At 43.5% G+C, this 14,420-nt stretch overlaps 2 protein-coding genes across 3 annotated transcripts; both read left to right on the top strand.

Annotated features, from left to right (window-relative positions):
* Positions 1-515: 515 nt before the first annotated feature.
* Positions 516-5,386, top strand: LOC114850053 (uncharacterized). Of its 2 annotated transcripts, none has more exons than XM_055506259.1 (7): positions 516-776; positions 1,375-1,840; positions 1,921-2,010; positions 2,126-2,431; positions 2,897-3,202; positions 4,093-4,416; positions 4,485-5,386. In XM_055506259.1, exons 2-7 carry the CDS (start codon positions 1,399-1,401, stop codon positions 4,553-4,555), a joined length of 1,539 nt encoding a protein of 512 aa, XP_055362234.1. In that variant the 5' UTR covers positions 516-776; positions 1,375-1,398; the 3' UTR covers positions 4,556-5,386. The 2 variants fall into 2 exon arrangements, with proteins under 2 accessions (XP_055362234.1, XP_028997835.1); XM_029142002.3 differs by having other exon boundaries at positions 517-776; positions 1,499-1,840; positions 4,485-5,384.
* A 4,439-nt stretch (positions 5,387-9,825) lies between these two features.
* Positions 9,826-14,307, top strand: LOC114849751 (uncharacterized). The gene is made up of 7 exons (XM_029141471.3): positions 9,826-10,048; positions 10,782-11,123; positions 11,210-11,311; positions 11,464-11,772; positions 12,077-12,388; positions 13,130-13,451; positions 13,520-14,307. The coding sequence occupies exons 1-7, from the start codon at positions 10,009-10,011 to the stop codon at positions 13,578-13,580; spliced, it is 1,488 nt and encodes a 495-aa protein (XP_028997304.1). The 5' UTR covers positions 9,826-10,008; the 3' UTR covers positions 13,581-14,307.
* Positions 14,308-14,420: the final 113 nt, after the last annotated feature.

The raw sequence follows: 14,420 nt of genomic DNA, 5'->3' as shown, positions 1-14,420 counted from the left end.
CATCATGTCTTGTTATCCCAAGGAAGGAACACCGAGCTTCCAAGACAAGATGCATTGGCTTTAACAGCCTTGGGTCTGGTGGGGAGTCAGATAGGATGGAGCCAGAGTCCGGGTAATATTTATACTAAAATATTATAGAAAAATATACAACATGACTATTTCCCCATAAAAAATGGTTGTGCCCTAACAAGGAGATAAAGACAAATATTTAGGAGCAGGATTTGGACCAGTAGGTCACATGGCGTGGACGGTATTGAAATATAACAGCATATTTATACTAAAATATTATAGAAAAATATGCAACATGACTATTTCCTTATAAAAATGGTTGTGCCTTGTGAAGGAGATGTAGACACAGATTTTGGAGTAGGTTTTGAACTAGTAGGTCATGGTTTGGACGCTATTGAATTATTACTTTCTTATATCCAAATAATTATTATCCAAATAATTTATCGACGGTCCCTAAGTCAACACCTTTACGTGCCGAGCGGTCTCGTTCTGTGTCCGCGTAGCGAACACGAAACGCGTATCGCTTGTTCAAACACGGACCGCTTGTCTGGTGGTACTTTCGGTCGAATGTCTGTTGAATGTCTAACGTCAAACCAACTTCACCGCGGTGAAACAGAGTTAACGCCGCTTCATAAAAGTAGGAGGCGCCAACAGGAAATATAAAAGTAAAGTGAAAGTGAACTTGTCCCAGTCAAAGGTTCCTGCGAATGTGCTGCTTTTTTAACGGATGATGAAGATGTTTATGTTTTGCGTCTTCCTCCAGTTCGGTAAGATAATCTCCTGACCTGATGATGACCAGAACCAACCTGTTTTACTGGACCCTGGTTCTGTTCAGCATCAATCACGTCTCCAGACGCATCAGCTGACGGTACCGTTAGTTCGCGTTTCCCTTTACTGCCTCTGGCCTCTTCCTGGTAGAGGAGCAGTAAACGGATCGGTACCGGAGCCGGTTCTTCTCTGAGCTCATTAAATGCTCCGTTCGTTAGGACACGTACAGCTGCTGTGTGAATATGTAGAGCTCACCTCACGCAGAACCTCTAATGCTTTCACTTCTGGACTCATGTGACCTCAGATTATTACAGGAAAAACTGTGTTTGCTGTGAATTTGAAACATTTATTTCCTAGAGTATCAGTAATGTTTACCTGTTTTTATCAATCAGTAAGTGATCAAACATCAGGACGTAGCGAACGTCAAGGATTCAACATGTAGAAGAAGCAGAATCTGTTCATTGTCCTCAACACAGGACCAATAAATCTGTTAGAGTCTGTCAGATCCACAGCTTGTTCCAGTAGCTCAGTGTCACTGAAGCTCTCAGTCAAGTCTCATGTTCTGCAGTTTTATATGTTGGGGTTCTGTTTTTACAGAATTAAACAGGAACTGTAGCCTATATGCAGGTCTACGTCACCAGGGATAGATGTCCAGGCCTGGTCACAAGTACTGTAATAACACAAGGTGAGGCTGGTGACACAGACTTTGTCTGTCCTCTAGTTTCCCATCATGCATCAGCTGATGATATTTACGAGGGCGACACCTTCCTGCTGCCCTGTGAGTTTCCCACCTTTGATGTCGACCCGACTCCTTCGGTTCTGTGGAGCCGCTACGACCTCAGACCTTCAACTGTCCATCGGCATCAGAAAGAAGGCGACGCATTTGAGGACCAGAACCAGCTTTACAGCGGCCGGACCTCGATGATGACGGACGCTCTGGAAACTGGAGACCTGAGTTTGACCCTGACGCAGCTGAAGGTGTCTGACAGTGGAACCTACACCTGCTCCATCACTAGTGTAAGAGGAGAACAGCATGTTACAGACGTACAGCTGCAAGTCAAAGGTCAGTGGAATCAGGAAGAGCAGCAGTAACACACACCTGGTTGGGGTCAGAGGTCATCTTGTTCTTGTTCTTTTTCTCAGAGCGGTTTCCTTCCTGGGCCACAGCTCTCTTGGTCGTCTTTATAGTTCTTGTAGCTCTTGTCCTATGTTTCCATCAGTATTTCAAACCAGGTATGTTGCTACGAGCACATTACCCATGAAAATGAGACAATTAACCATCTGAACCAATCAGGAGGAATCTCTGTTCTTAGCTCTCATCACTTCTTATATGGTTTGTTTTCTTCAGTTTACCACGTGGATGTTAAATCAGGGGTGGAGTCTGTCCAGCTACCCTGCAAAACCGTGCGTTACCTGAACAGATTCAACAAGGTGGAGTGGCGCCAATACAACAACATCGTCCACACGTACGAGGTTGACTCTGAGCCGACTGGACATCAATACATACAAACAGAGATGAAGACGACTCCAATGAGATGGGGAAACTTCAGTCTGACCCTGAAAAACCCAATTGAAGACAACAGCGGACCCTGGACCTGCAGCATTTACAGGGACGGAGAAATGCTGAAGAAAAAAGTGCATCTCCAGGTCAATGGTCAGTGACGTGTCACAGGAGGTCACACATTTTTTGAAGTAGTCATTTTCTATGTTCTGGTGGTAAAATGTAGGTTGAATTTAGAAAAGAGCAGGTCTGAGGTTAATCGGTGGTGTCACCAGCAGGGGTCAGTATTGATACAGCAGGGGTCAGATGTCAGGGGTTATAGTTCATGTGTGAGTTTATGTGAAGATGGAAAGCAAACAAAATGGAAAAAGCTTCCCGTGTCCAACCTAGATACAGTACGTTTGGATGAAAGTTTGGATAAAACACGAGAGGTCAAACATCTTTACCGTGTTTCCTGTTCATTAGACCAAGTTCAGAAGCAAACACTGACATTGTGTCAGTGACTGAGCTTCAGTACAGTCATAATGTGACAGTGACTGATTCAGACTGGAACCAGTAATCCAATTTTCATCTACTTGTGTCTGTGTCAGCTGATGTTGTGGTTTGTTTGCTTCTCAGTGCCTGAAGTGAAAGTGGTTCCAGGACAGGAGTCTGTCCGACTGCTGTTCAGGACCACAGTCCCCTCAGCTGTAGTGAAGTGGTCCATAAAAACCAGTGGAGTCCAGGTCCACGTGTTTCACAACGGTTCTGACCAACCTGAGGATCAGTACTGGTTGTACCGTAGACGAACAGAGATGACACAAAATGACTTCAGTCTGACCCTGAAACACCCCACAGACTTCGACAGTGAGACCTACATGTGCACCGTCTACAGCGAGGATGGAAACATCCTGAGGAAGAAAGAAGTACGGCTTAATGTCGAAGGTCAGTTCAGTCAGGTAGAAATGTCACTTATTACAGCACAGAGGCAGGTCAGACTCTGTGAACACATCCAGTCACCAGAGCATCCTGGCAACAATCAAGGGATGAGGGCAGGGGTGCCGCTGGCATTCATGCGACCTATGAAAAAAAAATGTGGTCGGCACCTACAGTTTATTAATATTACTAACCACTAACTCCTGTATTGACTGGTTGGTGCAGCTGGTTAGAGTGATACTAAGGTTGTGAGTTTAAATCTAGCTGCGTGATACATGACACCTGACACCTGCTGGACCTTAAAAATCCCTACAGGCAACCTAGTTGACAGACTATTTTTTAGATACAGTTTATAAAGTGAACCATAATCATAACCATGTATCATAACGTGAAAATCTAAGTGAACATGTTGTGCATGACAATGCCTTTTTTTTTACAATTTTTTTTTACAAAAAAATAAGTTTTTCCAGTATTTTGAAATTGAGTCTGCTACGCTTTTTTTTCATACAACTTCTTCAGCTGTAGAACAGACCCGTTCAAATGGCACAGATGAGGCTGGAGTGCAGAGAAATTGTAAGGACAGCTAGAAGAGGTTTGGATAGATGGTCATCTAAAAAACAACAAATTGGCATTTTAGTAAAAGATTTCCAAACAACAAAAAACAAATAATGCTAAAGTGGGTGCAAACAGCTGCTGTAAAAACGGTTCCGGCTGGGGATAATTTGTGCGCTACACCTAAAAAGAGTTTCTGATGATGTGCACGTCAATAAAAACAAAATCAAAACATGACAAACAGCAGTGTCAAAACTATTGTATACGATATCATAGATCGTACAAATCCCAAGACTATCGCATAAATACGATAATTATCGGATGTCTGGCAACACTGTGTGTTTCAGTCTGTAAAGTGAAGTTTGCGGAGGGGGAAGAGTCTGTCCTGCTGCCATTCAGAACCACAGAGAACCTGCCTGACGATGTTGTGGTGGAGTGGAGACGTGAAGATCTCAACCACCCCGTTCACAAATATCTTGATGGTTCTGAGCAACTCGATCAACAGGACCCAGGTTACGAAGGCCGCACAGAGATGAAGGCCGACCTGCTAACAAGTGGAGACTTCAGTCTGACCCTGAAGGAGCCAAAGGTTCAAGACCATGGAACATATGTCTGTGAGGTCTTTAACACTAACATACGACGGAGGAAAACTGTGAAACTGCAGGTCAAAGGTCAGCTGTGTCCACTTTGTCTGGCGTCTGTTGCTGGTCGTCTGTCTGATTCTCTGTCTCCTCTGCAGGAGGAAGAGCACGACACAGGTGGACCAGGAGAGACTCAGCTGATCCTACTCCTCTGCTCAACCTGGTCTGAGCAGAGAAGTAGGTTTGCATTCAGTGACGACCTTCTTCCTTCTGTTGGATGTAGATCTGTGAACTGCTTTTTTTAGCGCCTCAGACACCTATGTCACTTTGTGGGGTGATTTTGTGGGTGTGTTTGTTTGCATTAATTCTAAAGACCACACCCCACCTAGACCAGCTCCTGTATTGTGTGTGTTAGAAAAAATACAAAGAAACCAAACTAATCTCCGTCTCCTTGCTTCTCCACCGCACCAACTGTATCACTAATATCTTCCTGGCCTTGAAGTGGTGTTCTGGCCGACACCCAGAATAGTGGCAGTGAGAATAACAGGCCTGCGCCTATGCAACCTTACTGCACAACTGTAGGTCATACAGAAATACTCACGGACAAGAAAACAAATAGTGATCCCGCGTTGCTTATATGTAGAACTAGACCAAACGAATGAATGAGAAGCTGCTGGTTGCTTCGCACAACGCACAACGTCGAAGTGACCATGACTGTTTGTCACATTTACGATACAAAAGACGAGAAAAATGTGTGATCTGACAACACAGTAAACACGGACAGAAGAGGACAGCTGCTGGCACCAATATAGTAAATGAAGACACTTTATAAAACAACTAGATTTATCGTAACATCAAGTCAAAGTGGTTCCAAGTTAACTTGGATGCTGCTATTCCATGAGACAACCACATGCATGTTAGATACATTTAATGCCTAACAAAGAAGAGACATCATCTATGGTTCAGTGGTTCAGTATGTGGAATCATGTTCTACTTTTGTTGAAGTGGTCGCGGGATCGAATCCCATTAAAATTAGTTTATTTCACAAAGTGTTTGTGTGTTTTTTTTTATTCTAGTTAATGAATATTAAACTCAGTCAAGGCTCTGAAGACAAAATGCAGAGGTTTGACATTTGATCCTTCATTGAAAGCAGAGCATAGCAATTCAGGAGCATGACTCACTCACTTCTCACTTTCTTTTAGCCACTTACGTATACTGTAACACGAGCAACATACAAACTACGTCAGGTTGTTTCTTGTAAAACTCTACTTAAATCGTGTACAGATGACGACAACGTGGTCGCGACTTAATACAGAGCACCGGCAATGAGTTGACAGCGAGGCAGCAGACAGCGGGGAGATCTGACTGCAGGCAGCTTCTGGTCTGCACCACGCGCCGATGTGAACAACTGAACATCCCTGTGCTGAATTTCACTGCTGCCGATTTTGCTTGGATGAAGTTGCAAATTCTTCTGCTGAAGAATCAGTTTTGGGCTACATGTGGACAGAGGAGCTGGAAACCAACTTCAGGATACCAAGAAAAAACTGGAAAAACAAGCTGTACAGAACGATCGAATAAACACTGTAAGTGATATATTCGATTGTTTATGCTTTAGCTTGTGCTGTGAAGTTTGAGTACAGTGATGAGCTTGTTTGTTTTAGACTGTCAGGAGTAACGTTAGCTGACGTTGCTAACGCTTGCTTGTGTATTATCTCTGACTGGCTTCCAGCAACTAATTCAATATTGCTAGGCCACGTTAACTAACCCTGTCTGTCCACGGAACCGAGCCTGCCTGACCCATTGTATTGTAAACCGTTGCTTACCTGTGAATGACCTTGCCTGACTCTGACCCTGCCTTTCTGGAATAAATCCCTTTTTATCATCATCCAAGCTTGTTTGTGCTGTGCATGTGGGTCCGTCATCTACGACGATCTGACACTTATACATGCAACGTGAGCTGCCCCTCCCATGAGCTCGTTTCTGATTCTGTCCAATCTTGTCACTTCTAAAGAGAACTTCAGCATTTTCATTTCTGCTACCTCCATCTCTGCCTTATGTCTCTTTTATCACTGCTATCGTCTCTAACCCACAGAGCAGAGCTGGTCTCACCACTGTCTTGTAAAGATTTCTCTTTAGTGTAGCAATCCACGTCTGGACTGAGGTAACCTGACCTACATGTTAACTTAACTCCCTCCTTGGAAGAGCCCCTACGTCCCTTTCAGTCCCCAGAGATAAGGGACCCTGAACCTTTCTCCACAACAGGAGACTGGCTTCTATCACCACAGGCACCAATTGACGCCAACATCTCAAAGGTCCATATCAAAGAACCATGAGTCCACTTTGTTGATCTACCTGTAAATCCCTCAGGATTCTACCTCTGCTTATCATGCCAAAAGGAGAGGCTGCCACATTTATCACCAGGAAGCTGTCTCCCCCAGAACTGGGACCACCAGCCATAAAATGTGGAATGTGCTCATCAAAGAGAACGAGAGACTTCATTTGGACACAGGTTCTGGTTCAGATGCACCAGAACTTTCAACTTCCATGAAACTGATGTCATTGTATTCTGTGGACAAAATGTTTTCATTTGATATTAGATTGGTTTCTGTGTGATGTTCAATGCCTGATCTACAGATTTGCCAGGAAATTCTTAAAGTACAAAGGGACTTCAACTCATCACCATGCTCTCCTTTGTGTGTAGACACAAAGTTGAAATAGAGAGACTCACCGTCTTTACTTCTTTTAATCTGTGAAACACACACATGGACTATTTCCACCAGCTACAATTCGGTATCCTCATTATTGTATCACATTTTTAAGTGTTACAATTGTTTAATTAGTAATGTCCAGATTAGGTCATTTATAATTTGATTTTGCTTGCATTTATTATTCGTGTATGTTTTAGTGTTTACTGGGTGTTGCATAAGACAAGACCAGGCATCATGAATAACATTTAATTTGTTACAGCATTGTAAGGGACCACATATAAGACCTTAAGATTCTATGCATTTAATATTACTGTTTAACCATTCTGACTTCTCTGCTCATTTGAGTGTCAAAGTGATCATTACATGTTTATTGTGTTATGGTGTGATGGAACTTTGAGCTTGATGAAAAGAGAAGAGCTTAGTTATCCCAGATTTAGGAGTGATCCAAATCAAATAGTTTGATTCATGATCTGAAGAGGCGGAACTCTTCACCACTGGTTGAAGTCATTTCTCCGCCCTGCAGTGACCACTGCCCCAGAGGTATTTAAACCAGTGACACCCAAGGCAAAACGGATTTCCCTCTATCTTCAAACTTCTTTCACTTTTTCCTTTTTGCGTCGCATTACTTTTCTTTAATTTTCCTTTGTCCTTAAATTTTGTAAACCTAAGTTAAACTTAGAGACACGAACGAACAACGATTTTTGTAACGTTAGAAAGTCATCAAGAAACTCTGCGAAACTGAAACTATTACAACCAGTCCTTAATTGACTCGCTATTTTTGATCGAACCAATTAAATTAGATTCCAGCCCGTTTGCTTTTGGGCTAGTTTAAGTAGCGCTGACGCTTTGAAACACCTTGGAAAGTCCAGCCTGGCTGACTGTTACTTCGCTGAACCCGAGCCGTCCTCATCAATCGCAGGCGACGATTCCTGGCCCAGAGGCCGTGGCACCTGGACCAGAGAGGTTCATGAGTGGTAACTCATTGAATTGATATCTGGCTTTGACTAGATTAATACAAGCGTGGTTTCAGCTTTAAAACAAACCTGGTGCCCCAACTTCGAGGTATATTAATGTTTTCCATTAATATCAAACTATTAATAATTTGAATCCGCTACATTAGTCTTGCTGACACTCTGTAATGGAAAAAGTTTGTGCTATTTCTTATCTAACACAGTCGTCATGTGCTGGTTAGGTGCAATACTGAGCATTCTTACACAAACAACTAATCTCTTACGCCCTGTCGTACATCAAGTCTAAACATCTGATGTTCCATTTGACTGACTAATAATTTATGATACAGTATATGTTTGTCTTTTACACCCAGACTCTGGCTCCATCCTATCTGACTCCCCACCAGACCCAAGGCTGTTAAAGCCAATGCATCTTGTCTTGGAAACTTGGTGTTCCTTCCTTTGGATAACAAGACATGATGATGCAGAAGTGAGAAAACAAACATTCTCACTCACAGCGAGATAAGGTGGCGCAAATAATTCCATTGCTGCAGAGAGACATTCCACCAGAGCCAGAGAAAGGGGTTAAAAGGCAGAGACAACTTGAGGATCGTGGGCTCTTTGCATCACACCTTTGTGGTGTGTGCACTGATCTCCCCAGCTGGTTTTTGGTTTGTTGATGTGCACGATCAACATCCATGCTTTTTATTTGCTTTCCCCATTATTTTTATTTTCTTTATTATTTCAATAAATCGCACAAAAGGACAACTCTCTCATCTGCTTCTTTATGGAAAATTTCCACCACACACTCTTCTGTCACACAACACTCCTGACTCGTTCCTCCACCTGCTCCAACCCGCCTGCACTCTCCTCTTCACCTCTTTTCAACACTTCACCATCACACTGAACTGTTGACCCGAAGTACTTCAACTCCTCCACTTACTTCACCTCATGGCATCAGTGGTGCTCTTACGGGGCATGAAACCATACTGCTGCTAACAAATCTCCACCTTCTTCCTAAGCCTGGCTTCCACTACACTTTCCCACAGCTTCATTGTGTGGCTTTATTCCTCTGTAGTTGCTGCAGTTCTGCGTGTCACCCTTGTTCTTAAAGATCGGCACCAGAACGCTTCTCCTCTATTCTTCAGGCATCTTCTCACTATCAAACAAACTGGTTGAAAACGCCACCACCGTCTCTTCTGGACACTTTTACACCTCCACAGGTACGTCTTCAGGACCAACAGCCTTTCCACTCTTCAACCTTCTCAGAGCTTTCTTCACCTCACCCTTACATATTCCTCCCTTATTTCCCTGTCATTCTCGTCATTCATCAGGTAAGGTTTTGAACCAGTAGGTCACATGGTTTGGACTCTTGAAATATTACAGTAATATTTATACTAAAATATTATAGAAAAATATACAACATGACTATTTCCCCATAAAAATGGTTGTGCCCTAACAAGGAGATATAGACACAGATTTAGGAGCAGGATTTGGACCAGTAGGTCACATGGCTTGGACGGTATTGAAATATTACAGTAATATTTATACTAAAATACTATAGAAAAATATGAAACATGACTATTTCCTTATAAAAATGGTTGTGCCTTTTGAAGGAGATGTAGACACAGATTTTGGAGTAGGTTTTGAACTAGTAGGTCATGGTTTGGACGCTATTGAATTATTAATTTCTTATATCCAAATAATTATTATCCAAATAATTTATCGACGGTCCCTAAGTCAACACCTTCACGTGCCGAGCGGTCTCGCTCTGTGTCCGCGTTGCGAACACGAAACGCGTATCGCTTGTTCAAACACGGACCGCTTGTCTGGAGGTACATTCGGTCGAATGTCTGTTGAAGGTCTAACGTCAAACCAACTTCACCGCGGTGAAACAGAGTTAACGCCGCTTCATAAAACAATATAGTGTTCAGTAGGAGGCGCCAACAGGAAATAGAAAAGTAAAGTGAAAGTGAACTTGTCCCAGTCAAAGGTTCCTGCGAAATGTGCTGCTTTTTTAACGGATGATGAAGATGTTTATGTTTTGCGTCTTCCTCCAGTTCGGTAAGATAATCTCCTGACCTGATGATGACCAGAACCAACCTGTTTTACTGGACCCTGGTTCTGTTCAGCATCAATCACGTCTCCAGACGCATCAGCTGACGGTACCGTTAGTTCGCGTTTCGCTTTACTGCCTCTGGCCTCTTCCTGGTAGAGGAGCAGTTAACGGATCGGTACCGGAGCCGGTTCTTCTCTGAGCTCATTAAATGCTCCGTTCGTTAGGACACGTACAGCTGCTGTGTGAATATGTAGAGCTCACCTCACGCAGAACCTCTAATGCTTTCACTTCTGGACTCATGTGACCTCAGATTATTACAGGAAAAACTGTGTTTGCTGTGAATTTGAAACATTTATTTCCTAGAGTATCAGTAATGTTTACCTGTTTTTATCAATCAGTAAGTGATCAAACATCAGGACGTAGCGAACGTCAAGGATTCAACATGTAGAAGAAGCAGAATCTGTTCATTGTCCTCAACACAGGACCAATAAATCTGTTAGAGTCTGTCAGATCCACAGCTTGTTCCAGTAGCTCAGTGTCACTGAAGCTCTCAGTCAAGTCTCATGTTCTGCAGTTTTATATGTTGGGGTTCTGTTTTTACAGAATTAAACAGGAACTGTAGCTAATATGCAGGTCTACGTCACCAGGGATAGATGTCCAGGCCTGATCACTAAGAAGTACGAAGTACTGTAGTAACACGAGGTGAGGCTGGTGACACAGACTTTGTCTGTCCTCTAGTTTCCCATCATGCATCAGCTGATGATATTTACGAGGGCGACACCTTCCTGCTGCCCTGTGAGTTTCCCACCTTTGATGTCGACCCGACTCCTTCGGTTCTGTGGAGCCGCTACGACCTCAGACCTTCAACTGTCCATCGGCATCAGAAAGAAGGCGACGCATTTGAGGACCAGAACCAGCTTTACAGCGGCCGGACCTCGATGATGACGGACGCTCTGGAAAGCGGAGACCTGAGTTTGACCCTGACGCAGCTGAAGGTGTCTGACAGTGGAACCTACACCTGCTCCATCACTAGTGTAAGAGGAGAACATCATGTTACAGACGTACAGCTGCAAGTCAAAGGTCAGTGGAATCAGGAAGAGCAGCAGTAACACACACCTGGTTGGGGTCAGAGGTCATCTTGTGCTTGTTCTTTTTCTTTTTCCCAGAGTGGTTTCCTTCCTGGGTCACAGCTCTCCTGGTCGTCATCAGTGTTGTTTTAATAGTTGTTGTGTCTGTTGTTATACATTTCTATCAGTACATCATATCAGGTACGTCGCTACAAGCACATTAACCATTAAAATGAGACAATAAACCCTCTGAACCAATCATGAGGCTTCACAGAACTCGGTTTCTAGCTCCTGTCAGTTCTGATCTGATATCATGAAACAGTTTTGGTTCATTGTTGGTTTGTTTTCCTCAGTTTACCATGTGGATGTTAAATCGGGGGTGGAGTCTGTCCAGCTGCCCTGCAAAACCATGCGTTACCTGAACAGAGTCAAGAAGGTGGAGTGGTGCCAATACAACAACATCGTCCACACGTATGAGGTTGACTCTGAGGCGACTGGACATCAGCAGCAGCACAGACTAACAGAGATGAATCCACAGACACGTGGAGACTTCAGTTTGATCCTAAAATACCCGACAGAAGACAACAGTGGAACCTGGACCTGCTGCATTTACAACAGGGACGAAGACAGTCTGGAGAAACGAGTGCATCTCCAGGTCAAACGTCAGTGACGTGACACAGGAAGTCACATGTTCATTAAAGTAGTCATTTCCTGTATTCGTGTGGTAAAATATGGGTTGCAGTTAGAGAAGAGCAGGTTTAAGATTTTTATTGATACAGTAGGGGTCTGATGTCAGAGGTTATAGTTAATGTGTGAGTTTATGTGAAGAAACAAACACTGACATTGTGTCAGTGACTGAGCTTCAGTACAGTCATGATGTGACAGTGATCTGTTTTCATAACCAGTTAATCCAATTTCATCCACTTGTGTCTGTCCAGCTGATGTTGTGGTTTGTTTTCTCCTCAGTTGATAAAGTGGATGCGGCTGCAGGACAGGAGTCTGTCCTGCTTTCCTGCTGGCCCAAAACCACAGTCCCCTCCGATCAAGTCACAGTGGAGTGGACCATCGGCAGAGAAAAGGTCCATGTGTTTCACAATGGTTCTGACCAACCTGAGGATGAGTCCTGGTCTTACCGCCATCGAACAGAGATGACACGCAATGACTTCAGTCTGACCCTGAAAAACCCCACAGACTTTGACAGTGGGACCTTCAAGTGCACCGTCTACAGCGAGGACGGAAACATCCTGAGGAAGAAAGAAGTACGGCTTAATGTCGAAGGTCAGTTCAGTCAGGCCATTAGATGGAAGTGTTCTGCTTAAAGATGCAATCGCCACTATTTGGGCCTTGGGTACATGTCTGTGACTCTGTAGTTCATTTTAACACACTGCGAGTGTGTTAGAAGTGCACTTCTTACTTACTTTAACAAATACTGTCTAATCTAATCTAATCTAATCTAATTGATTTGTGTCATAGTTCCACACTTCACTAAATCAATCCTCCCCAAACACTTACAGAACCTCCTCTGGTCCTGCCCAGACAAACAAATTGACAAACAATTGGACAGAGAATAGCTGCAGCATAGCGTCTATTGAGACATTGAAGTCCAGTATTCTTTAGCATGAAAAGCAGTTCAAGCTGCCTTCTTTAAATTAATACTGAAAGCATGTCCAGCTAAACAGATGAGCAGACTCTGTGAACACATCCAGTCACCACAGAGCATCCTGACATTTACACCAACAATCAAGGCATGGGGGGGGGGGTAGAATGGCAGGAGGAAGTGATAATTGTTAATTTCAAAATAAAAGCCACGGACAGGAAGTCGAGCTGGTGATTTGTGTCTCCAGTAAATGTTGAGTATCTGCTATTACAGAAGAAGACCAGTATGACCGGTAGAAAGAGAGGTTCTCTGAGTACACTGAGGTTCTACATAAAGCATAGATGAAGCTGTAACAGACAACAGAGATTGAAACCATCTGGCGGTTTCATCTCTGTTACCCTCTGTGGCCTGTTGTGTCTCAGTCTGTAAGGTGGAGATTGAGGAGGGGGAAGAGTCTGTCCTGCTGCCATTCAGAACCACAGAGAACCTGCCTGACGATGTTGTGGTGGAGTGGAGACGTGAAGATCTCATCCGTCCCGTGTACAAATATAACAATGGTTTTGAGCAACTCGATCAACAGGACCCAGGTTACGAAGGCCGCACAGAGATGAAGGCCGACCTGCTGACAAGTGGAGACTTCAGTCTGACCCTGAAGGAGCCAAAGGTTCAAGACCATGGAACATATGTCTGTGAGGTCTCTAACGCTAAAATCCGAAGGAGGAAAACTGTGAAACTGCGGGAAAGGTCAGCTGTGTCAACTTTGTCTGTCGTCTGTTGCTGGTCGTCTGTCTGATTCTCTGTCTCCTCTGCAGGAGGAAGAGGACGACACAGGAGGACCAGGAGAGACTCAGCCGATCCTACTCCTCTGCTTAAGCTGGTCTGAGCAGAGAAGTAGGTGATGATCTTCCTCCTTCTGTTGGATGTGAATCTGGGAGTTGCTCATACAGCTGCTTGTGTTAGTGTTTCAGACTGTTACGTCATGTTGTGGGATGAAAAGTAAGAAAAAAAAAGTAGAACACAGGTTCCTGTGGCCGAACATTCACCTGATGAAATATGCAACGAATTATTAACATGCATGTTCATATTAACAAGTATTTCAGTGAACCCTTCCTGAGGAGACTTAGGGCTAGATGCGTGTGGGGCTTCCTCTTGCTCTAGTCACCAAAGTCTAATGAGTCGTGGCTCAGTGGGGGAAACTGGAGGCTCTGGTTGTGTTGAAGCACTCAAACCTAAATCTGAGATTCAGGAGAATAAATGTTTGTGCTGTTTGAGTTACACTATAATTGATGACCCACTTGACGTGAGGTTTTTTATGTTTGCAATGATCAGATGTGTTGATGGAGGCACAGACTCTAGTGCACAGTGAGAATCAAACTGGTTTGGTTTTAGACCTAGGTCTGGGTCCAATCCATTTGGTTTCTTATCCAAGAACTTTTAACTGAAACCGACCGATAGATTGGTCCAATGAGTTGCTGATGGCATCAATGCAAACCTAAGCAACATGATCAAACATGCTGCTGCTCTGGTGTTCAAAGGAAACAAACAACACGTGACGTTTCCAGCTCCAGAAATTAATAAAGGGATTGTTTTATTAAAATGATGGAGCCTTTGTGTTGTTTCTTTAGGTTCAAATAGAATAGCTTTGTTTTAAATGTACTGTAATTTTTTTAAAACATGTTTTTAGTTTGTACAATAGTTTGGGTCAATATACGG

This window comes from Betta splendens, chromosome 24 (genome assembly GCF_900634795.4).
Source record: "Betta splendens chromosome 24, fBetSpl5.4, whole genome shotgun sequence".
Lineage (NCBI taxonomy): Eukaryota > Metazoa > Chordata > Actinopteri > Anabantiformes > Osphronemidae > Betta > Betta splendens.
The sequence above is the reverse complement of the archived record's forward strand: the minus strand, read 5'-3'. Positions and strand labels throughout refer to the sequence as shown.

Excerpts from the sequence above, each read along its gene's own strand:
- LOC114849751 (XM_029141471.3), top strand. The coding sequence starts at position 10,009 with ATGATGAAGATGTTTATGTTTTGCGTCTTCCTCCAGTTCG. Across the intron at positions 11,312-11,463 it reads CTATCAGTACATCATATCAG|TTTACCATGTGGATGTTAAA; the intron begins GTACGTCGCTAC and ends TGTTTTCCTCAG. Across the intron at positions 13,452-13,519 it reads ACTGTGAAACTGCGGGAAAG|GAGGAAGAGGACGACACAGG; the intron begins GTCAGCTGTGTC and ends TCTCCTCTGCAG.
- LOC114850053 (XM_055506259.1), top strand. The coding sequence starts at position 1,399 with ATGCAGGTCTACGTCACCAGGGATAGATGTCCAGGCCTGGTCACAAGT. Across the intron at positions 1,841-1,920 it reads CGTACAGCTGCAAGTCAAAG|AGCGGTTTCCTTCCTGGGCC; the intron begins GTCAGTGGAATC and ends TCTTTTTCTCAG. Across the intron at positions 3,203-4,092 it reads AGTACGGCTTAATGTCGAAG|TCTGTAAAGTGAAGTTTGCG; the intron begins GTCAGTTCAGTC and ends TGTGTGTTTCAG.